Genomic DNA, 25,547 nt, shown 5'->3' on the forward strand with positions numbered 1-25,547 from the left:
GAGGGAGGCGAAAACAGTGAAAGCAGCAAAGCTCAGAAAAGGAGATGGCTCATCTTGCAGTGCTGTGAAAGTCACAGAATCACAGAATGGTAGGGGATGGAAGGGACCTTTGGAGATCATCTAGTCCAACCTCTTGCCAAAGCAGGTTCAGCTAGAGCAGGTTGGACAGTAACGCATCCAGGTGGGTTTTGAATTGCTTCAGAGAAGGAGACTCCACAACCTCTCTGGGCAGTGTCTTCCAGTGCTCTGGCACTCTCAAAGTAAAGAAGGTTTTTCCTCATGTTCAGATGGAATCTCCCATGTTCCAGTTTGTGCCAGTTGCCCCTTGTCCTGTTGCTGGCCACCACTGAAAAGAATCTGGCCCCAGACTCTTGACACCTGTCCTTTAGATAGTGATAAGCATTGATGAGATCCCCTCTCAGTCTTAATGCACCTCAGGAGACCATTTGCCTTCTTGGCCACAGGGGCACATTGCTGGCTCCTGGGCAACTTGTCCACCAGGACTCCCACGTCCCCGTCTGCAGAGCTGCTTTCCAGCAGGTCAACCCCTAACCTGTACCGGAGCATGGGGTTATTCCTCTTTAGGTGCAGTACCCTACATTTCTCTAAAGTCCCTTTGGGAGCCACTCCCCTGTGAAGGAGAGTAACTGCTGAATGTTTGGCACTTTGCAGTAAGTACACTTCGCGTGGCCATGTTGTTTAACAAACAGTAGTTGTCCTCTTTCATTACAACCCGAGAAGCTAAGGGAAGCTGCTAGCTCCACATCCACGCTGGCAGAGCCCACTGATGGGAGCAGGTTGCTCCGACAGGGCTTTGTAGCAATCACAGATAACAAATTAGGGCAGTGGTGCTGTTTGAAATAGAAGTGTGGGGAAGGGAAAGAGCCGACTCCAGAACAGACAGCTACGTGTTTAGGGAAATGATTCCCACCGTAGTGGCTGTACATTCGTAAGTGGCTGTTGAAATGTGTTGCTGGTAGGATTAGGAGATAAGTTGAGGTTTCAAGTGCTGATGAGAATGTTAAGAATATCCTCTTCAGTAGTCACCCGTGGACACTTGAGAGCTGGCTAGCAAAGTGCCTGTGATCAGTCAACAGACGAGATATTTTGCATTATCGGCACATCCCTATTTTGGGTGTGAGCTTGTTTCCAACAATACATTTGTAATTCTTAGACAAGCAGAGCTGAGTATTGAAGAGACTATAACCTTCATTTATAAAACTTCCATTTCAAATAAGTAAAAAATTTTTGTTTCATTTCACAAAATTCTGGGCTGCTGGTAAAATTTCATAATGCTCTGAAGTCATGTGGGGAAAAGCATCAAAAGGCTATATTGATTCAGCTTCCCTTGACTAACTCTAGCTCCTTCCCATCCAGCCGGCTAAAGTTAATTTTTAAATTAATTTTTAAAGTTACGTCTGTTCTGAAAGTTTAACTTCTTCCTTTGCCATAGTCTACGTTGGTGTTTGGTTATGCCTCGGGTTTTTCAACCCAAATGGGGAGAAAGAAACATTGTGGAACAATAACCCTATTGTGCATTTTAAGTCCGTGATTTGTAGTGCTTTCATGGAAAGATCCACAAATGCCAGAAAAGCTAGCTGAATTCCCATTTTTTCATTGTTTCCATGGTCGCACTCCAGAAGTTCATTTTTAGAGTTCCTGCATTAGCAAGGTTTAACCCTCCTATATGAAAGCTTGTATACTTTTCCGTGATTTTATGTACAAATACATACCTGTATCAACTGAGAGAGATTTTTAAATGAGAAATTTTCACTGCCAAGCAAGCCACCTGCTTTTAGCAAAGCTAAGTGAACATCAATTGTTCAATTACAATCAATTGCAACATTGTTATTTTCTAGCTTAAAAGCAAAGTGAACGTTCCAAGCAAAAATATTTGTTCTTCTGGAGTAAGCATGGACTTTGCTTCACTGCATTACAAAACCCACCTGTTTTGTCAGTAATATACATGGTTTATCACACCAGTGTACTATTGCAACAACAGGGAAGATCATCAGCTCTTCATTCCAAAGTTTGAAAAAAAAGACATTTTTTATAGGCGTAGCCTTCTGTGCACACACAAAAAATAGTTATGAGTAAAAGAATAAAATAGATGATAAAAGGAGGCTTATATTGTTGAAAGTATGCGTGTCCCTAAATATCTCTCAGAATAAATCCCATATCATCTTTCTTGAAAGCCCGAGTCAATCGTTTGCTTTGATTATTGTGCAGTAACTGGCCATTCGCTAGCAGGAGCACTGCTGCAGAGCCAGTACATTGTCTCGAGGAAGGAAAACAAAACAACCCCAAACTCCTTTGATAAAGCCATTTCTCAGAAGCAAAGAACAAATCCAGGCTCAGAACGTACTTGTTTCAGTTTAGGAGAGACCAGTGGCTTGGCTGGACACTGTGGAGGATATTCCATAGGAGGAAAAAAACAGCCCTGTAGGCGAGACAATATGTTGTGTGTCTTTGTGATACAAAAATCAGACACTCAAGGAAGTGAGCATGCTTGCACACTAAATAAATAAATATCCAGGGTTAGTGTGGGGACTAATTGTAAAAAATACATTTTAAAAACAGATACATGTCAATCCTTGTTGCCGTTCTAGTCCAGAGGCTGTAGGGGAAAGTGTGAGCTGGCGTGAGCTTGTTGTGGTGATGTGCAGGGACAGTTCTGCCGCTCTGCTGAGAGCTCCCTGCTTTCTGGGAGCTCAACAAAAGCTGACCAGAGTTGTGTATGATTTTCTAGACTAATTAGACCTCTGTAAGCAGTACTGAAAGCGACAAGAATTGGGTCAAATTTTGAGTCTTCTGCAGCTTCAGACAGCCAAGTACAAAAGCGGAGGACAGATGCTGGAGTACCCAGAGCATCTGCTGTAGGTCACTGGCAGAGGAAGATCACAAACCTTGTCATCGTTTGATCTGATTCAATATGACAGTCCTTAAGTAGCTATTCCCCAAGAAGAAAGACCGAAGATTAAGGCTGGTATGAAGTGATCTAATTGAAAGGCAAGCTTCAAAAGCCAGGAAAGCTTAGGGAAGAGGCACAGGGGAGGAAGGGACTAACAGTCTGAAGATCTTCCCCACCCGCTCTTGCTGCTGCTGAGGGGAAGGAGCAGTCTCTTGTTTGCTGACATCTTTCTTTCCCTTCTATTTGGAGGTTGTAGCAAGGTGGGGGTTGGTCTCTTCTCCCAGGTAACAAGCAATAGAACAAGAAGAAACAGCCTGAAGCTGTGCCAGGGGAGGTTTAGATTGGATATTAGGAAAAATATCTTCACCAAAAGGGTGGTTATCAAGTATTGGAACAGGCTGCCCAGCGAAGCTGTTGAGTCACCATCCCTGGAGGTATTTAAAAGATGGGTAGATGTGGTGCTGAGGGACATGGTTTAGTGGTAATTTGGCAGGGCTAGGTTAACGGTTGGGTTTTATGATCTTAAAGGTCTTTTTCAATCAAAATGACTTTATGATTCTATTAGGAGAGATACAGAAATAACTCTGAAGATAATTAACTTACTGGAGAAGGGTTACCTTCGGTCTTCTGAAGCCACCTTATACACTGCAGAATGGATCTAGTCCTTGACAAAGCACCTTGTTGGATGGGCCGATGATAGGTTGATCGACAGAGAACAGAAAAACGTGACAGACACATTCCTTGTTGCTCTTCCCTTGTCCAACCCCAGACGAGTTGTCTGGTTTTTGGTAATTGGCATGTGGATGGGCACAGTGGGGTCACAGAAAGAAGCTGGTGGGTGGGATTGCGAAGAAAAGCTTGTAGGACTGAGCTTGTTGAGGGCCAGCCTATCTCTAGGGAAGTAGTTAACAGAGTTACTGGGAAAATGTGAGATGGGCTAGGCAGGTTTTCACTGGTGGATGAAAGTGCTGTACTGACCTTGAGAGGAGAGTTCAAGAAATTATTATCTGAGGGTCTGACTGTAGGAGAACCATAAGATGATATCCTGTCCTTTGCACAGTTCCCCACTATTCACTTGAGCGTTACTTTTGAACACCAAAGTCGCCTTACCAGAAAAGAAAAAAGAAAAGAAAAAGCGTAGGGGGAAAAAAAAAGGCAGCTCTAAAACTTGGCTGAAGATACTGAAAAGGAGTGTCATACTGAGAGGTGAATGCATAAGGAAAGAGAAACAGGAAAATGGGGCCGATCTCTTGATTTTTTTTAAACAGTAAAATGAGGAGGAACAACAAGCTGTTAAATCCATTTGCCCAAATACTAACAGTTTTCAATTCAAGGTAAAACCATAATGAATGTTGGATGGAGTGTAGTTCTGCATCTGTGGTATGTTGGTAAAAAAAATGAGCATTGTCAAAAAAACAGCTCTCGCCAGCTGCCTTCGTGTTCCAGCAAGGTATGAGGCAGTTTCAGGCTGAGAAAAATACCGGAGACATTTTTTTTTTTTTTTTTTTCCTTGAGCTTTTCAGGTAATTTTCATTATCGTTTGCTGTCAGGAAGGAGGCCTGTTTATATCTTGTCTTTAGGTGTTTCCAGCTGCGTGTTTTCAGTGATTACTTGTATCTGCTTGCAGGTGAGGTGAGGTTTTGTGTGCAGTGTTTTCAGGGAGGGTTTTCATACAGTGAAAATAACCGTTACTCCTAGGGTTGTTATTCTTGGCAATGGCATTTTTTTTTCTCTAAAAGAGTAGTCAATTGCATAGTCCTCAAGTAATAGTTTGCTAAATTCATTGCATGAGTTTTACGTAGGAAATTAACGGAGAATATAGGTTAGCCAGGGAGGGACGTATGTGTTGTTATGGCTTTTTACTGATATTTACCCTCTTCAAATCTAAGATAAGATGCAAGATTAGCCGGATTTATAGAAACATCACTTTTTATGGAGACCGCTCATGGAAATGTTAGCCCAAAGGGTGAAACGGTGGTTGCAATAGAAACTGTTGTAATCATACAAGTATCTGTTGCTGCTGACAGGTAATGCAGTTGTTAGTTAGCTGCAATAGGACTGTGCCTGCTGCTCCCCGGGGCTTCTAATAAAAGCATTTTAGTAAGACGAGTGAAGCCACTTTCCTATCTGTTGCAAAGAAATGCTGAGGTTTATGTGTATAAGCTTATTCAGGGTTTTCTGTTTCTAGAGGCATTTAAAGACTAAAAAGAAACATGGCTTTTTAAAAAAATAAAATATCCAGATTTGTCTTTAAATCTGAGATATCTTACACATATGCAAAGTGTCCATATATTATTAGCATATTTCATACTCTCCAAACTTTTGGTAAGGCTCTTCATTAGAGAAGTCCTTGAATCTTTTATTTGTTATTTTTTATTCTGGGGAATTGGTAGGGAGTCTGGGGGTAATACATTTGTGTTTATTTTTCAAAGGAGTTCACAACTCATTTTCAAAAGCATACTAAAATGTTGAATATTAAGACGTCTTTTCATTATACAGTATTATTTCGCTCCAGCAGATTATCAGAAATACTCACCAGAGCACCTGATTCTGTAGCCTTCAGAGGTGTGAATTAACTCTGTTGGCATTATAGAAGAGCTTTGGTTTTCTTTATAGATTATTGCTTTGCATGAACAAAATAATGATTGTTTTATTTGCTACATGGGATAAAATATGGGGCCCTGAGTTTGCAAGCACTTTTAGGTAAACCCGCAAGCTTGCATTAATAGCTTTTGGGGGAGTTACGAAAAAAATTGAGCAGGATGAAGTATTTAAGAGTTTAGACACTTGTTATGGAGGAGCTTATTAAAACATAAAGTGATTAATGATCCCATTAAATCTCATTATGTCATTTTATGCTGTATCAAAGGAAGCAATTAAACAAAAAGGTAATTGCCCCAGGTTAACTCTTGAAAATTATAAGTATTTAATAGCTGGATTACAGAAAATGATATCTTTAGAATTTATGTAGGGTAGAGCAAGCCAGCAGTTATCGTGCACTTTATTTACATAATGCAGAATTCCACAAACCTGATTAATGTGATGGATATATAATTACATAATCTGATATTTACAAGTACATTAATTGGAACATGCAGTATAATTTTGTATGTATCTACTTGCCCTTCTATCTTTATGGGTAAAAATAGATGTGTTTTACTCTCATTTGCAGTATTTAAATTATTCTGATTTTTTTAATCTCTAAAAATTTATTCATATATGGAAAAAACCAACAAAATTTGACGTCAGTTTCTAGTAACATTTTCTTGTAATTTTTCAATGAAACTATATCCCACTGTTGGAGTAATGCATTTTAAAATGCATATTGTGTATGACACCTGTGGTTGGAGCTGTTAAATACCCAGCTAATGATGGTGCCAGAGGTCTGATGTGTTGCTGAATTTCCTCTGTGAGCGTATCGATGCCCAGTGGGGGGACTCCTGCAAGCAGAGCCAGTGTTTTACATGGGGGGCTGCAGAGCAGTCAACCCCCTTTGCTGGATTTTGTCGGAAGAATTGCACTGGAGGAGATAGGATGACACCCTTTTAGAAATGTTCCTGTTGCTTGTTCATAGAGGAGGTTTATTTAAGAGCACACATTCCCACTTTTTTTGTGTGCTGGAAAAAGAAAAGAATAATTCTTTTTAGTGGTTGTTTACCCTGTAACCTTGTTACTTTTATTTTGTGCATTTGCTGATACCTAGTTAAAAGAATCCTGTGTAGTACGGTGATACAGACCCTCTGCTGACGGTATGTCTGACTTCAAGGCAAAACTAAGTGAAACAAGGATGGTTAAAGCAAAGACTAAGATAAGGCGAGTTGTAAAGATTGAATGTAAGGCATATAGAAAGGAAAGACGGTACTAACGGAGATAAACAAAGTAAAAGCAAAATCTCTCCATCTGTTTTGTTAACTTACAGCAGCAAGATGGAATTGGTGTGGTGCTTGTTGTTGTGTTGTGAGCAGGCTCCAAATAATAGCAAGAGAACTCTGCAGGTGCTGAGGGGTCTCGTATATGTTGGTGGCAAGTGCTGATTAGATGGGAGTGACATTTATCTACAAGTGTCTATAGCATGCAAGTGTCAGAGGCAAAGGAGTAGTTGAGTGGTTTCCTATAACTAGAAATAATTGGATGAAATTGAGGTATAGCAAAATGAGGCTTCATGTCAGAAGAAAGCCTAAAGTCACATTCTTGCAGTGTGAGAAGCTGTTTTGCAAGACAAGTGGAAGTTATTTTGCTGTGGTTGGTCAGAACTAAGATTGCTTGACAGATTTTATATGTATACACATACACATACACACACACACACACACACACACACACACACACATATGCATATATATATAAAGTATTTTTTTAAAGTCGGATTCTTGATAGAGTCATGAAGGCAATGACCTAATGTCTCCACCATTACCTTAATTTCAGACAACCTCAATACAGACTGCAGCACTGGATTGAAAGCTCATTAAATTGGAAGCAAATGCCCAATATATGAACCTTGTTATTTGTCTTCCTGTTGGTGAAAATGATTTTTGATCCTTGTGTGTGATGTAATAGAAATGTTGTGAAGTAAGGAATAGGTATTTAAGAAATCTGCAGTGAAACGAGGTACTGTGCAGAAGCTGTGACTTTGGGTCTCTGCTCATGTTGATGGAGTCCGGGCATGAGGAGGCTGGGGTGATGTTCTTGATGCCTGCTGTAGGTGTATGCCTTCTTGTGCCAGGTTGGAGCAGTGCCTTCCTCCACTGTTCTCTGCAAGATGTAGATTAATTGTGTTTATTTGGAAGGTGGAACTTCAGAATTAAAGTGAGATCTATCTTCCTTCTGCCCCGGATGAAAGGAAATAGAGTTACAGGCCTTTATCAGAGTCAGCCTCATGTTTGTGTCTGTAGGGGTCTTTATTAAATCTTCACTGTCAGTTTTACACCAACTTGCTCGTCATCTTGTTGACGTCCATTGAAGCCTACAACCCAGCTAAAATATTTTCCTCTGTCATCTTCAGTGGGTAAAATATTTCTATGAGTATGTGAAAATCTTGGCTGAGTTACAATTTCTTGCACCCTGGATTGTATTTAGACTTAAGTTCTCCGTTTTGTTTTTCTAGGATCCCCACGCCGAAGAGTTTGAAGACAAAGAATGGACATTTGTCATAGAGAATGTAAGCTGGAATGTTGTTGTTTTGGGGGTTTTTTTTTGGTATTGCTTATTTCTTAAAAACGTGTAAGATCATTTAAAGGATTAAAGGGTGTCCAAATGCTGAAAAAAATTTGAGTAAGATGTGAGGTGCTGAACCACAGTAAAACCTTGCTCTGTAGGAATAAAGGCTTATTAAAATACCTGTTGTTATGTTACAATTAAAAAACAGGGAGGGGAGTACTATACTACACTGCTTAAATTCCTTCCCTGTAAGCATCAGTCTTCCTTGCATTATTTTGCTATGAGCAATGGAGTAAACAAGTTAGAGCTGGGTTATGACTCATTGTTTTATGGGTTATGACACATTATTTTTCTATGAGCAGGGGAGTGAACAAGTCAGAGCTGGGTTATGACATCTGTACATCCCAAACGGCAGTGCACCCTGCCTGGTTTTGAACGCCACTCTTTAGCCAAGAGCACGGTTTCGTCACCTGCGTTTCATAGGTGGGGAAACCGAGGCAGGGTGGAGAGGTGGGACCAGCCGTGGTCTCCTAAGGGAAGAGCAAGAGAGTCAAGACGTGCTCCCTGGGATCCCAGTCCTGCTCCCTCTGCATGGGGGAGCCATCCTGGGCACCCAACGAAAACCCAAAAGGTGGCTCTTGGGAATCTCTGACTCCTCTGAGTCAGGAGCTCCCAGAACTTCACGGAGAGCTGAGCTCCTGAGGGCTGTACAAACAACACACTTTGCCAAACAGCAGGGCTTAACATTGCATAGAGCAAGTGCTTCGTGAAGTACTTTTTTCCTTTCCCTTCCCCGTGTTGGGCTGCAGCTTCCGCTCTGGGGACCTGCTTTACCTGGAGTTCCCTTGAAGAAGAAAGTTCTTTTTGAAATACGTTTAAAAGGACTGTAATATCAAGACAGTGTGTTTCTCTCTCATTACTATAGTTTAATTCTGGACTATTTCTCAGTAACATGATTTAATTTTTATTTACTTTGCTTGTAAACAGCAAGAAAAACTTGCTCGTCTAAAGAGTCATAGTAGTGCCACAAAGCACTGAAGTATGGGAAAGCAATGGAATTTGCATGTTATCCTTATTTTGCTTAAGAAAGCTGCTTTTTCTTTCTTGTTGGTATCAGAAGTAATTTGGGTGTCCAAAGCTAAGGTTTATTCTGATGACCAGTGACTGAACATTTTAAAAGGGCTGAAAGCCAAGTGCTTAATTTATACTTTTGTTTTTAAATGTCAAGTTTCTATTTTCGTTTATGAGACTTATGAACACAAAACACAGTTTAGTTACTGTTTCCTGGAGTTTCCTTTTCTTTCTCACTTAGTTTATTTTAATCAGGGAAGTCTCCATCACCAACTGTCACCGTACAAGTAACTCTGGGTAAAACAATGTCGGTGTATTTCTCAGCCAGCCCCTCTGGGTATAGCTGGGTTTCCTGTGGCATTGCAGCAGATTTTTTTCAGAAGTTTGTAGTGGGCATGTAGACTTTATGTCCTGCTTTATCACACATTGCTTTTTTTCACACGTCATCATATGATATCCAGAGGTGGCGGTAGTACAGCCACTGCGCGCTGTTCTCGCTTTCTGCCTCAAATCTTCTCTGAGCTGCAGTAATGCTTGTGGCGTGGGAGGTTGCTTCAGTTGCTGTGGCCCAAAGCACGCAGCCTCTGCCAAAACAGATGGAAACAGTTCCCCTATATATTGGTGATGGAGCAATCTTTTGTTATGTGCAAACTTATTCTTTGCGACCTTAGTTATGCCATTAGTTCATCCCATGAGAACTGCCAAATAGTCACTGGTAAGTAGATATCTGTTCTTTGATTAGAATATATATAAGTCATAGAATCACAGAATGGTTTGGGTTGGAAGGGACCTTAAAGACCATCTAGTTGCAACCCCCCTGCCATGGGCAGGGACACCTCCCGCCAGACCAGGTTGCTCAAAGCCCCATCCAGCCTGGCCTTGAACACCTCCAGGGATGGGGCAGCCACAGCTTCTCTGGGCAACCTGGGCCAGTGTCTCACCACACTCACAGTCAAGAATTTCTTTCTAATACCTAATCTAAATCTCCCCTCTTTCAGTTTAAAACCGTCCCCCTTGTCCTATTGCTCTGCTCCCTGATAAAGAGTCCCTCTCCACCTTTTCTGTATCATCCTCAGAATATATATAAAAAACAGGTTGGGTTTCTTTTGTTTTTTTGGTTTTTTGGGGGGGGTTGTTTGTTTGTTTGTGGTTTGGTTTTTTTATGAAACACTACAGAAAACTGTAGATACTGCCAAAAAAAAATCTGGTCCGCGAATATACTTGAAAATATGGAGAATCTCTTTTCCAAGAGTAACAGCTCCACTTAGTGGTGGATGAAAATATGTTCATCTGTTGGAGCAAGTGACAAATGGTGGAGACTTCAGAGCACAAAACACCTGCTTGTTCAAAATCTGAGAGCCGGGGAGACAGGAGGTTGATCTCTTCCATCCCAAAACTGTCAATATTTACCCCTTTTAGGTTTAACGTGGTTTTCCTGGTTTTAAAGGAACATATTTGTTATTGAACCTGGCTAGGATAGGTCACAGGTGCAGGGACGTTATGGTCCTTTGCGGGATTTTCCTTTTTGTCCAAGTATGTCTTGTGCCCTCAGAGGCTGCAGGTTTCCCTACTGCCTTGGGTAGCAGCACTCCAAACGGAAAATACTGAAGCCTGAAAAGTTTATGGATGTTCTTTCATTATGAAGCAATCAGAATTCTGCTAAAAACATGTCTTTTGAGCTTTTTTTTAATTATTGTTAAAAATCAGTTTCCAAAATAATTTTGTAATGCTTCAGTATGGCCAAGCAAAGATCAGCTAAAAGAGAGACTCTGCTGAAGTTCAATGCCTCTGCTGGCAGATACTGCCAGATTCAAAAGAAGATTATTGTGGACTTTCAGAGGAATTTTTAAGTAGTGGTGAGGTGATTTGTGCAAGATAACCATGCTGTAAATGAAAATGAAGCAACAAATTTGGGGGTTTGGTGGGTTTTTTTTTCCTCGTTTTTCATCTGGGTTTCTTGTTGTGTTATTTGTTTGTGGGTGCAGTTTATTTTAACCCTGCAAATACATGTACTTTGTGATCCATCACCTTGGTTATTGTAGGAATTTTCTTTTCTAACTGTATTTTTAATGTCTTAGTCACTCTATTCTCGTAAGTGAACCTTTGTCATCTACTGTATGTCTAATCCATAAATAATTTGATCATAGCACAGTTTCTTAGTATTTACGTGTTGATATTCATTTTCCATCAGTGAAGAGGCTGATGTCTTTACCTCCTTCACAGCTGCGTCATCTGTATATTTACTGCTAACTTTCTTGTCTCTAATTTCATCTTTATTTAACCGTACTCTGTGTATTTGATTATCTGTTTTTTCTTCATGATGCAGTTCTTGGAGTTGTCTTGTTTTTTATGCTCTTCTGGATAATAACACTGGATGTTCAGATCGGCTGTTGCAAGTTGGAGAGCAAGAAATTAATAGCTAAGAATAAGACTTACCCATCTGTGGGGAGGTAATAGGCTTTCAAAATCTTACAGGTTGGTGTTAGTTTATTTTTCCTGTTCAGCTTGGAGAACAAGGACTAGTTGCCTTCTATTTAAAAATATAAGCCACTTCTCCAGTAAGTGATTTTTCTTTCTCATTGCTCTTACAGGTAGTTTGAATATGTGCTGTTGCCACACTTATTTCCTTTCACTGTCTGAGCTCCAACTTCCAGTGTTAATTTTTTTTCAGCATTAACTTCTGACTTCTCTTATGAATTGCTTTCTCAGGGTTTCTGGTATACCAGTGCTCAACAGAGAGCTTCTGCGTGGCAGGAGACTCTATAGGTACCAAGGCAAACTCTCACAAACAGCATTAATGCCTCTATCAGATTTTCTGTGTGGTTTCCGTGCTCTCTGATTTAAGTAAAAGAACAGTGCATGTTTCTAAATACATCTTTGCCTCTTAACAGTAAAACAGTTTTCAAGTGAAGTGGCCTGTGCTGGGACAATCATTAAGCATCCCCTCAGAGGTGCCAGGATGAGGGCAGCTGATGAGTTTTAGTCAACTGCATCTCTAAGATGAGTTGAGCTGACCTGAAGTTTGGGCTATGTTTCTTGATCTCTGCAGATTGTCTACCTAATGGAAGAAGAAAGGGACAGGAGGGAAGAGCGAAGGTTTAAACTGGTCCAGATGTGTTGAAGCTTTCACTGACTCTATGTGCAAGAACTTTGTCTAAAATAAAGGTAGCTGAAGTGATGGGAAAATAGCATTTTGCTTCCTAGCATACTGAACGCGTAGAAAAGCACATAAGAACATCCATTGAGAATGGACCATCACATTTGCCTGTTTGCTGACAGCTTTGTAGACAGCTACATCCTACATTCGTAAATTAAATTGAAAAAGTCATAGTATGTTTTCAGAGGGTAAAAAAATTGGTCTATGAAACGAATTTGCCAGCTTTTTGCAGTAAGTGTTTTTTGAGCCCAGATTTGTATTTCTAATAGCTTATAAGTGGCATGTATTTTTCACTGTGAGGGTGGTGAGACACTGGCCTAGGTTGCCCAGAGAAGCTGTGGCTGCCCCATCCCTGGAGGTGTTCAAGGCCAGGCTGGATGGGGCTTTGAGCAACCTGGTCTGGTGGGAGGCGTCCCTGCCCAGGGCAGGGGGGTTGGAACTAAATGATCTTTGAGGTCCTTCCAACCTAAGCGAATCTATGATAATATGTCCCAAGGTGCATAGTAGGTTTCTCCGTCTTCCCTTCTGTTTCACCTTTGTACGTAGGGCCCAGAGTTGTGGTGTGTGAGCCCTTGCCAGTAGCATCAACGTAATCAAGGCATTGGCAATCATCGCTGTATTCCTGATACTAACCACATTACTCTCTTTATGTGGCAGGCCTATTAAAGCTTGGTCTTTGCTAAGTACAGAAGAGGACATCCCAGACCTACTAATGTGGCAGATGAATGGAGAAAAACGCCCTGCCTGGTTTTGAAGCTTTGCTCATAGATTCATGAAGGCTGGGGTTGGAGGCAGCCTCGTCTGCCCTGTTCTGTTGCCTCAAGGCAGCATCATTCCAAGCAAACACTTGCCTAAACTATTTTTTAAAACTTTTTAAGATGGGGTCAGGGTCCCTGCAGTGTCTCCAAACAGCCTGTTCCAGTCCTCCATTCCCCTTGCTGTTGGGAATCGTTCTGGCCTAGATCTCTGTTTAAGGCTGCTGTTCCGTGTCTGTTCTTTTATGGAGAAGAGATTCTGCTTTTTGCTTTGCTGGAGGTTCCCTCCTTTCTTCTCACCTCTGACTAATCAACCACAATAATGTGATTGTGGTTGCACATGGGATTTCATTTCCCTTGATTGGACTAGCAGATCATTAGCGTTCTCTTTCTAAGGACTCATTTATGTGAGTGAGTATTTCAGCATCTTTACTGTGGGGGTGGTGAGACACTGGCCCAGGTTGCCCAGAGCAGCTGTGGCTGCCCCATCCCTGGAGGTGTTCAAGGCCAGGCTGGATGGGGCTTTGAGCAACCTGGTCTGGTGGGAGGTGTCCCTGCCCAGGGCAGGGGGGTTGGAACTAGGTGATTTTCAAGGTCCCTTCCAACCCAAACTATTCCGTGATTCTATGATCCTGCTTTGCTCGCGCTGCCCATTGCTTTCAGGGACAGGCAGCGCCCAGCTCTGCCTGCACACCGTCACCTGCCTGGTGAAGCATTGCCCTGAATTTCCAGGCTCTTCTTCTGTTAAGATCTTGGAAACTGAATTCGCTTCTGCATCTATCCTGTCTAGAGAGTATTCCAAAATGTTTTGTTGTCCCTTTTTGTTGTCTAATAGTGCCTTTTTGAATATTAAGGTAACGAATGGTGAAGAAAACCACGCCAAGCTTTCAAGTTTGACAGTGATTTATTGTCAGATGTACCTCCTTCTGTGAGACGCATCTGTGCTTCCAGTCATTTTTTTAAAACCTTAATCAAGAAGGGTATTCTAAATGCTTTCTCCTGGAAAATATGTCCAACAAAGCTGCTGAACTGACGAAAAAGGAGTTAGTTTGCTGTTCACGCTAGCCTGCAGCACACAGTTATAAAGAATAACAAGTTTAAGCTGAAAAATGAGATCTGTCTTTTCCTTTTGTCTATTGCTCTTGTGTAACTTCAGAAACTCTAACCCTAAAAGAGTTCTGAACTCAAATGTGGGCAAAGCCTCAAAATGAAAGAATCAGTAGAAAAAGTTACAGAACGTTTGACACAATCATTTTATTGGTACAAGTGCGTTGTTTTGTGGCTTCCTCCCTTGAAATTCTGTATCATGGTTGCTTATGATGATTTCTCATTTTGAATGCCCTAAAGCATGTTGTATCGCTCACAGGTTTGCAGAGATAATGTCTCTCTCCTAAAATGCCCATCTGTTATTTTTCGGCATGACAACACAAATAAAGGTGATAAATAATGTGAAAGTAATGGGAAAGAGAGGGCAGGTGGATGAGATGTAGAAATGAATTTGTTTATAGTATTAAAGGTGACCGATTTTAAATGTGATACAATAAAATGAGCTATTAGCAACAAGTTTTCATTCAGATAGAACTCTGAATATGTTTTTTTTCCAAGTGAGGCTTTTCAAGAAATAGCGTTTGAATTTGAATAGTAATTAGTCCAGACTTTTGGTAAAATCAGACTTTTATACTGGGTGTTTAAATCCCTTTCGCTACAGCAGTGCTGCGACACTAACTTCGCGAGAGCAAGTTTTGCTTTACATCAGAATAAAAGCCCAAGTCTAGATGTCAAATCTGCCTACCTGTTCCTGGAAATAAATGTTGGGAGGCAAATGCCAGCGTAGCGTAGTGAATTGAAATTCTGAGTACTGTCAATGCCATTTGCAGAAAGAACCTGGGGAAAAAGACTTGCATACGGAATAAGATGATTCCTTATTTGCTGATCAGTTGCTATACCAGAATTTATTACAAAATCTTGGCTATCTTTTCTAGTGCATCTTTGTAGCATGTGGGAGCTTCAGTTTAAATTGGCTATTTGCTTTATTTAAGAAAAAGTAATAAAGAAAGCTCCACCATTCGTTTTGTATTTTCTGCTTGAAATAAATTTTTGCTTAAAATAAGAACCCACCAGGTTGGCCTTTTTCTGAATTAAATGTCTGCATTTAATACATTTAGAATAGGAAGCTCATCGTTCAGACATGCTTTCCTGGTCCTTTAATTCCCCTGTCATATTCTGCTGTGTGTGATTATGTGAACTGTGACTGTCTGTCTGTGTAAATTAGGCTGGGTATTCTGGTCTAGATAGAGCTAGGAATTAAATGCTGCTTTGTCAGCCATCTCCCTCTCGCTCCGCTTTAATGTAATAGAGAATCAGAAAACTTGTTTTACTTTTAGTTTTTGCTTACATTAAATATTTAGCACTTCGTTCTAGTTGAGAAATCTCTGAGATTAGGTTTTTGGAGCAAAACTTGCAGAAATCGTCGTCTTGATTGGCTGCTTGGGCTCTGAAGGAGACAGGGTAGGAAATCTTTCGGAGGGGGGCGGGGGCGATCTGGTGTTTTTTGCAGTAACGTGTTCTTGTTTCTTGTGTGCACCACGGTGGCCTTTCTGGGCAGTTTTTCCTGAAAGTAGAACACCATCAGAGGCAGGGTCTTGTCTTTGGGAAGGAGTGGGGGGGGGGAGTGGGGGGAGCTGTGCACAAAGGGAATTACCCTGGGTTAGGGTGGATGGCCAGGGGTGGGTGAGTCTCCTGGCTGCGTCTGCACCGACCCTACAGGGTCAGTTAATTAAACAACCTGCTTCAATTGGGCACCTTCTGAAAATCACAGAAGATAACGGAAACGGGTTGCACGCTTGAGTTCTTGTGGTGAAATTTTCCACTAAATGCTGTAGGACAAGTAAGTTACCACCTGTATTTAGTGCAAATGTATTATGGTTTGAGAAACCCACAACAATCTATTGTCGTTTAGACAATTATTCTCTCAACTGATGACCCCTCCCCACCTGAGAAGGGGAATCGGGGGGAAAAAAGCAAGGAAACCCAAGGGTTGATATATAAACAGATTTAATAGAATAAGGCTAAATAATTAGCATTAATAATACAAAAGAAGAAATACTGATCCCTATCCCAATATAAAATATACAAGGATTTTACTCAGCCCATTCCGTCAGCAGGAAGCTGTGCACTCCCAGCAGGGGACAGCAAATGTGGGACACTGCGAGCACTGTGGCTTTGGGAGGAAGGGACGGGCTCACGGACCGACACTGGGGCAAGAAGTTCTCAGGATCGCAGCCATCAAGGACAGAGAGAACTTCACAGCAGACTTTCTAATTTATATATGAAATAACCCTGTTGGCCAGCCTGGGTCAAGTGCCCGGGTCTCGCTCCTCCTCATCCCTGCACCTGCTGAGCTCGAAAACACTGAGACCTGGAAACCCATGTAGACTAGCTGGCTATATAGTAAATATTTTCACAAATTCAGACACTAGAGTGTTCTGAAAGTGCAGTTTTCCCCAGCATTAGAAGAGAAATTAGTCCTGTATGGCTAAAACCAGGATGAAATGTTATGTGAGCAAGGGATGAAAGCCGTGGGGCGTTTGGGAGTGTTTTCCCCCCTGTATGGCACAGCAGGCAGAGAGGAGGCATCGTCGGTCCTGGATCGTGAGGGCAAGTGCTGGGTAAGCTTTTCTGAGCAGCTCTCTCCATTCATTTATATTCTGACCCACAAAACCCCTGTACACGGAAGCAAAGCCTGCTTCAGATGGTGTTCACTCGCGCCCTGCTGCTGTTTAGTCTGCAATGGACGTTTTACTTCTGACCAAAACAAGACTGTGCCCAGATCACCTGAAATTAGGGGCACCGCTAATCCTTTTTATCATGAATATGTAATAATCTATTAAACCACAGCTGTGAGATGACAAAAATCTTATCTAAATGAGAATTTTAGGTAAATTGTTGCAAGAACTTTTAATGTGTAATTAACTTTTTACACTTTTAATACCTTATTTATCTTGAATCAGTAGAGTGTGAAATGTGAGTCCATCCAACTCTTCTCTACTGTTTTTTCAAGAATAGTTATAAAATTTTTCTTTTGTTATTTGATATTTATCTCCCAAATGAAATGTAGTGCCCAAACTGTCCTTTAAATTATGTTGTTTCGGATGCTGTGTTAATAACTGCGCTAAGTGGATCTGTATCAAATACAATTTGGCAGATGTTCCGGCAGTTTTGAAAGCTGTATTACTGAATTTTCTGAAAAGGGGAGACATCTTATTTTCTGATATTTATGCTACAATTAGATGAGAAGGTCTCGCAAATGGAAGACGGAGAGAGGATGCTGCTGGGCATTGGCAGCACAGCCTGGGTATCAGGCTCCAGCTTCACGAGCTCAGTACGTGCAGTACACTGCAACATTTACAACGAAATGAGTTTGATGACATATAATTCATATGGCTATTATTGATTCACAGTTGCGTACAACAGGTTTCTAAATTGCTAGAACCATTTTGTTTAGGTTTTGGGGAGGGTTATTTCCTGCTAGAAGGACATGTCTCCTATAGCTAAGTGGGCTGTGCTGGAGTTGCTATCAGTGGTATTCTTTGCCAGCTGGAGGGAGGAAGCTGATAAAGAAGGCAGACAGCTTTGGAAACGAACCTTTAATACTACATTAGGCATGTTTAAAACCAGCAGTGTGTTTCAGCCACTCTTAGCATATGTTTATTCATAGAAAATCAGCAGTAAAATATACTTGCCAGCGCACACAAGAGACAGAGTCTGCATGAGGTCGTTTCTCTTTCAGACATCAAATACAGAAGAGTGTCTTGGTAATTGTTTTACAGTGGGGTTCTAATCATACTCTAGGCATAAGCTGAGCCGAGCAACTTGCCTTTTAATAGAAAAGTATTTGCTTTTAAGCTTGTTCAACTCGCCACTTTTTTTTCCGGTTTTATGTGTCTGAGAGTGTCTTTTACATTTATATACAGTCACGGATATGTGTTTGCTCTCGACGCAGTTCAGAATATCATTATGTAAAATGCCACTGTCTGGGGCAACATTATGATGGATAAATCTCATTTTTGACCTGGTAGCTGTATGGTATTAAAACAGCATATGTTGCAGCCATGTAGTACAAAATATTCAGTGTGGAAAATGGAAAAAATGGCAACACATTTAATGAAAAAAATATTTTTGACATAAGTCACCTTCAAAGGCAGATAATCTGGGAGTCCAATTGAATATGTTGGTTGATCTGAGATAATACCGCGCAATTGCATGTGCTCAAGGTATGGAAATATGTGTCAAAAAAGAATTAAAATATCCATTATTGTGTAAAATGTAGCTCTGCATTAAGTAACTGGATAGGATTGTACCTGCAGGCAGTTGTAATTTAACTTGGAGCATATTATTTAAAAATAGTGGCCACCAGCAGAACAGTAGCCAGATGACAGAAAAATAAGAGTTCTAGCTTCTTGAAAACCGTTGTTATTAGGAAAATCATCTGGCAGTGTAATAGCAGCAAGTGTTATTGCCTTCAGCCTCTTATCTTTGGTTGTTAGCTGTCTTAATAGAGTTTAATATAATGGAAATTAATTGACCTCCATAACTTAATTGATGCCATTTCATTCAGGTTTTTTGCTCCCAGCGTATTCTTCATTCTGAATTGATACTGCACCATCATATTCGTTTTTTCACGTGAAGCTTCTCCTTTCTTATTGTTTTGCATTATCTATATCTGGGCCAAATTGCTTCTTGAATCTTGACAAGGCAGCAGAAGTGAACTTTTTTTCTGGTTTAGCTTAGGTGTAGTGGCAATCTGAGACGAGCCTGGAAAGATTGTGTGAATAAAATGTCATTGAATAAAGTGACATAAAATGACATCTTGTAGCTGTTCAATGTTTTCTGTGGTTCCGCTTACTAACATAACATATAAGATTAAACTGAATTTCTGCCAAATTCGTGACCCATACAGAGTTGCACCCCTGAGCTCAAAGCTTGCTATTCTGAGTGCAGTGGTCTATACTTACGAAATGTTTCTTAGATTTTCTAGTGTCCTGAAAAATAAAATGTAGTAATATACCAAACGTGATTAATTAAAAGCCTGAAGATGATACCCTTACATGTTACGTTGTGCTGTTAAATAGTAATATTTCTGTTTCTGGGGTGTTTTCTTCAGACCAGAACTGAGAACAAAGTGGACTGTCCTCACTGGAAGTGTAGCAGTTTGGCAGACTGGCAGGCTGAGCGTGATGGGCACCAGGATCTATAAGTTTGTTTTAATACCCTGCCGTTACACAGCCTGAAATAGGAAACTGCCAGGTCTGACTCTGGGGACTTTGCCTGCTAAAAATAAATACGCTTACTAGTTTTCAGAGATTTTTCTTTAAAGACTCTCAGTTTTTGCACGTAGTTTTAATGATTTATACCATAAGAGCATTTTGCTCAGCAAGGGGTATGATGTGGGAAACTCTCTAAAGCTTTGCTCCCTAAAGCAAAACAACTTCATGGAACAGTCCCCAGTTGCGGGAAGGCACAGCACAAAAATCACATACAATATTTACCGAATCAGAAGTGATGTTGAAAATTGCATGAAGAATTATATCTCTTAATTTTGCCTATAAAACACATCCCCGAAATGGAAATAAATTATATTTGCATTTTTCTGATGAAGAGTGGGAAGTTATTTGAAGTGAGAGATTTGTTAGTGCTTTCCACGTTTAAGTGCTAAATAAATTCAGTAAAGAATAGAAAAAGAACACAGAAATCAACTGCCAGCAAAATCTGTCTCTGACAAAACCTTAAATCTTTTCACCTTTTTTCCCCACCCTTGGGTTGGTTGTTTGGTTTTTTTTCCAACCCCACTATTCTGGTATTCTCTGTCCTTTAATATATCTTTCCCTGAAAACGAGAAGCACAAGAGGCGAGATGTGGCTAACGTTGCTGCATAAGGAATTGTTGTCTGCAAGAGAAAGGTGAGACCAAGGGAAAGGGTATGGTCGAGTAATGTGGGCAGCAGGGAAACAAGGAGCAGAGAGAATGAGCTGTACCTGTGCTAAAGTGGAATAAGAGCGAGGGAAACGCTCTTGCAGAAGTAGCTCCGGTAAGTGCCAAACCCCTTAATGCTGGGGCATTGGGTGCTTGCTCCCAGGAGCAGCCATGGGAAGGAGCGTGATGAGTTAGGGGGGATTTTGTCTATATATTTGTCAGCGAAAGAACAAAATGGGCTATTTGGAAAATAACCCTAAAAATCTGTCAGTGAAGAATCAGTATAAAGTTCATGTGCTTGTTCCATGAATCATCTGTGTAAATCTTCCCCATAATTAGTTTTAATTCATATTATATAACTTTAATTATATATTATAACCAAAGAAACTCATTTATTAGGAAGGATTTGAGGTATTAAATAAGTAGACTGCATAAATAACTAGCATGGATGGTGTTGAGGAAGGGTATTATCTCAAAGGATATTTGAGATCTGTGGAACAATTTGGGTGTTTCACCTGCACTTGGTGAAATAGTTCTGGCTTCGATGCTGCCTACTCCATCACTACCTCTGCATCCTTCCTCTGCAGTCTCCCAATGAAGCAGCCCTCTGTTGCTCCATGAAAACCAAGCTCTTTCTCTCTTTTTTTCATTTCTGTAGCCATTACATATTGTGGAATACTTTGGGAAGTAGCTTGGCTCTTTTCAGTTTGATTCTTGGTAATTTCTTAATTATTTTTTTTCTCTTACCTCTAGTTCAGTCTTTGGAAGTTTGTGTAGAGGTTTCCTGGGAAGGTTCTGTACTGCAGAATCGGGAATTTGGCTGTGAGGAAGTGGAAGGGGAACATGGGGACGCGTGAAGTTGGCTGTGAGTGACAACATTGGGAATGTTAAGGGCTGACTTCTTTCTGTGTTATAATTTCCAATTGTCTTTGGTCCACCACACACAAGTGTTGCTTTACAGTTGATGAAAATTGAGACATGTGCGTTGTGACTGTATGCTTCCTCAGAGCGGCTGTGGTAGGCATCCCAAATTATGAGCGGTTGCCTGAGCTGGCAACAGGTTGTGTAGACAGACCCTATGGGGGAACATTGCTGCTAGTTTTTGGGCAGATGGGAACAATCTCAGAAGAATTTGGACCTCCTTTGCCTTGACCGTTTCTTGAGCGTGGACATTTCTTTGTCACTACCACAGGAAAAATATGGTTGAAGTTAATTATGTCCTTAAAAAGTCGGTGATTGTGCTGGTTTGGTCATGGCTGTGCAGCTTTATATACTGTGGAGCCAAACCCTTTCAGAAATTAAGAGAATCATATCTATCTTCATCAGTTACATTTGAATCACATTTTCTTGATATTTTCTTTGCCAGTGCAAGCTTGAAGGCGGTATATTAAGTGGCAGTTGAGCTTCTGGAACTCATGGTGTGGATGGCCATGATCTGGTGAGACACGATTGGGTAATCTTCTGTCTCATCGCATCCCCTCTCTTCTGTGTCCTGTGGCATGGGCAAAACTTTTTTCCTGTGGCAGCAAGGTAGCCACAGTTTTCAGAAAGGCACCATTCTTTTTCATTGGAAAAATCTGTCTCAGTGCAATTAAAAGTGGTTTTTGGTTTGTTGGTTGGTTGGTTTTTACCTGCCAGACAAAGGTGAGTTGGAGTAATGGGCTGTGATTTAGAGCTGATAGTGTATGGATAAGAAGAAAATGGTTAAACATGAAATGGGTTTTGGCTATGGAGTGTTTCATCTGGGAAGGCAAATTGTTTGGGTCAGATCAAACGCTTGTGCTGGAGAATGATCTATCAAGTCATCTTTACTTCAAGTTGCTGAGTAATGCCAAAGGTGTTCATCACTATCATTGCAGGGAAAAGCTCCCTCATCATCTTCAATTTCAGTATGACTATAGATTAGCAAGTAATCTGTAACTCAGTTTGATTTGAAACTGGATGCGGTGGCACAAGTAATTGTATTTATTCTCCCTGTCTTCTGTGAAACCCCCACCCTTCTTGTCCCAGTGCTAGTTGGGAGGCTTTTCAGAGGTTATGAAGGCTGTTCTTAACTTGTCCTCTGGTGCACAGCGATGAGTAGCTGAGCACGCAATGGCCAAAACAATCCTGGAGCCTGCTGACCCATGCGGTGAGAGACAGGGATGTCTCCTGTGTGGTGGTGCCAGCTGTTAGCCTGAGCCTTAGAATTTAAAAGGAAGGAAATGAAACTGTGTGGGGCCACCATCCCTCAGCATCTGAATTTTCCCGAAAGCTTTAAATTATGGCAGTGTTTAAGCCGCCCTGGATAGTGTGTCCTGGTGAAACCCCTTGCAGAACGCGAACTTTGCATAATGCTCGTAGTGTGCTACAACCACTTGATGGCACCCTTTGATTTGGTACATACCTCATTAGCCGTAGCATAGTGCAGTGTAGCTGGAGTATTTGTAATGGAATAACACGTAAGAACTAAAGACTGCAAGGTATCTGGTTAATGTAGAGATGAAATGAATGAAACAGCAAGGCTAAGCTTTCCTGACCCTTCATGAGAGAATAGATGAAAAAAGGAAGAATAAGCTATTGTGCCGAAGGGAGATGATGAAATTCAAGATCCACACACATAATCTCTGGCTCAGCCTCTGAAATGTTAATCCCTGGGTAGAATTATTTGAGCTGTAGATTGCAATTTATCATCAAAATGGCACTGTGTCAAACAATACTTCTTGTATGTGTGATGTTTAGAACTATCCAATTTTAATATAAAATGGTTCACAGAGCGCTGTCTAACATTTAAGTAGCAACTCGTTAAGCTCAGGATGTTTTTGCTCGTTTCTGTAGACCCGTGCTAATTGTATGGAGTTATATTCCATAGATCGCTCTTAGGGTCTTTTACTAGCCATATAGAATGTTTTAGGGAGTGATCTGTTTTGATCTGAGCAGTGACAGGTGATGGGACTGCTTGATAGTAATTCTAACAGAAAGTGGTCTGGGATGTTTATTTTGAGGCGCACAGTTAATTTTTATACCAAAGAAATCTGCCCAAAAATTGCTGATGGCTTAAAAATCCCCAGGATTTGAGATTAATGTTTTGCCAAGTTGTGCAAACAATTATTTTGAGGTTACAAAAAATATTTTCTCATTATGTTTTACAAGCTGGAACGCTGTTCAGGATTTTCTTTCCTTGCTTTTAAAATATGCCAGTAGAGGGAGTAGAAAAATTACCATCCCAGTAAGGATAAAACATCCTGCACTAAAATTCAGCCCTTTCTCCTTTTGAAATCTTAGTGTTTCATACTGTAGTCTGTTCCTGAAAGTAAAAGATCGAGTACCTTGAGAAAATGGAATTAGAAGAAGATAAACACAGCCCGGTTAATTTCTGAAATGTAGGAGTGTGTAAAACAGCTTAAGTATTAGAGCAGAATATTTAAATACAAAGATATATTTAGAAAAATGAATTGTACTCCTCCCCCACACCCCCCCCACCAGCACTTACGGCTTGTTTGAAAATCGTCAAGTAATTTTATTGTTATAGCAAAACCCAACATGTTTTAATGTATGCTAATAAATTAATTTCTCTGCATTTATTTTTAAAAGTGGTGTCTATATAAACGTGCAATTAAATTGTGTAAGGTTTTCGCAAATAGAAAATACTTAAAAATAGGGATTTTTGTTGCATGGCTCACATTCTTTGCTTGGGAAAGGTGGGAGACTGAAGGAGGAGAAAGGAGGAAGCCGAGTGTAAACCTTGCCAGGCTGGCAAATTCATAATTCCTCTGTGGAAGTTTTGTTTTAGAAGGCGCTGAGATTTGAAGCGGAAACTATTGGGTGATCTTCCTGTGTTTAAAAAGTCTCTTTTGGTGTGGTGGTAATTAAAATCTCCTCTACAAATGTGCCAGTATCAACAAGAGATTTTGCAAGCCTTTGGGGTGTGTGGTTGGCGGGTCCGTCCCAGCGCTGGGGAATGGTAGGGCTGACTGAGCAGTCGGGGTGGCTGGGAACTGAACTATGAAGGAGACATTTGTCTTGGAGTGAGTGGGACCTTTTGTGTTAATCCCTCCAACCTTTATATCGTAGCATTTCGTGATGGTATTTAGTCAACGTATAACTTGTATTGTGCTTTTGTGATCCCTCAGATCCCCCATCAGAAATGAGTGACTGTGTGGAATAAGTATCAGCGTTAGAAAAGAATTATTCTTTTATTTTGTATTTTTCCTGCACTGTGGCCTTTCTTCCTCGGAGGCTGGCGCTTTAGTAGCGCGTGTACTCTCTAGATTTATAATATTTATAAGTGGATACTCAGGAGATGAGTGTGATTACATTGAGTGTGCAGCTGTTTATTTGTGCATGCAGTTGTTTTCTGCGCACCTTAGATAAACATGTTATCAGGGTATATCTGAGCACAGATATTCACATCTTAAAATTATATGTACCAGTAAGATCACTTGTGTTCACAACTGCATATGACAGCACGTGCTTAATTTTCAAAAGCATAGGCTGAGAGCTTCGCCGCCGCCTGCCCAGCCCAAACAGAGTATGTAAGCACCGTCAGCAGAGTTTTGCTGGTTTAGAAGAAGTATTTTTCCCCTCTACTTGCCTTTTGCATGTCTCGGTGGTGTGAGCTGCTACAGGAGTTGCTGTTTCTGGGTTTTGCTGCTGCATCAACCTTGGTATTTTAGCTGTTGGGGCTTGCACTTGCTTCCTTGCTGATGTTCTGCCTCCTTGTTAGTTCTGTATCTTACACTGAAAACAGGCGAGCTTTCAGAAAATGAGTGTCCGACTAAATTACCCAAAGGCGTATTTTGTGCTGTGGCATCTATTTGTATTAGGTGGTTAAAGTTTTTGCCACTTAAAACCTGTCATCCCTTAGTTGAGTCTATGGATGTGGGGGTTTTTTGGTTGCAAATATGTTCAAAACTACTACATGTTTACTACAATCAAGAAAGTTATGTTTCATTCTTTCATGCCACTATGAAAGATAAAACTTGTATTTGATAAACGGAGAGTTCAAGTTTGGTTTGGTAATAACCTTTATATTGTGACCCCTTAGTTATGTATGAATTTGAGGATCAGGTTTGATCGACTTGGTAACACTGAGTTATTGAAGTGTTTGTTTGTTTAAACTTCCATCGAGTATGAGACACTTGATTAAGTTTCTTGTGTCCCATTTTGCAGCATGGTGGTAATTAAACAAACATAAAATCTGTCTTTAAACCAGAAATTGTACAGGAGCAAGTCACAACAAATCTTGATAGTGTTGTTTTGCATTCTGGCTGGAAATGGTATGAAGTAGTCTGTTAAAGAACAGCTTTTAAATGTGTCCAGGATGTGTACATGGATTTCACTGTCAAGCTTTTGCAAATTATTTTCTTCTAAGTAAAGATTTCAAATTGCTGTACGTAAAAAGAACAAAAGTTTTTTGTCTCTGATTTTTTTTTAAAAGTAATTCCACTGTATTTTAGAGCTGCAAATAGCAGGAAAAAAACCCCCACGTTTGTGTACAGTGCCTGTGGATTATTTTTACTGAAGCGAAGCTAATGGCTGTCCA

General features: G+C 40.7%; 1 protein-coding gene across 20 annotated transcripts in view; it reads left to right on the forward strand.

The window, feature by feature from the left end:
- Nucleotides 1-25,547, forward strand: part of EHBP1 (EH domain binding protein 1) — a 229,740-nt gene that overhangs the window by 46,731 nt on the left and 157,462 nt on the right. For all 20 annotated transcript variants that reach the window (XM_074579200.1, XM_074579202.1, XM_074579203.1 and 17 more), the window contains exon 5: nucleotides 8,016-8,069. In XM_074579200.1, coding sequence (XP_074435301.1) covers nucleotides 8,016-8,069 — 54 coding nt within the window. The remainder of the gene's footprint in view (nucleotides 1-8,015; nucleotides 8,070-25,547) is intronic.

This window comes from Larus michahellis, chromosome 3, assembly GCF_964199755.1.
Source record: "Larus michahellis chromosome 3, bLarMic1.1, whole genome shotgun sequence".
In the NCBI taxonomy this organism is placed as follows: domain Eukaryota; kingdom Metazoa; phylum Chordata; class Aves; order Charadriiformes; family Laridae; genus Larus; species Larus michahellis.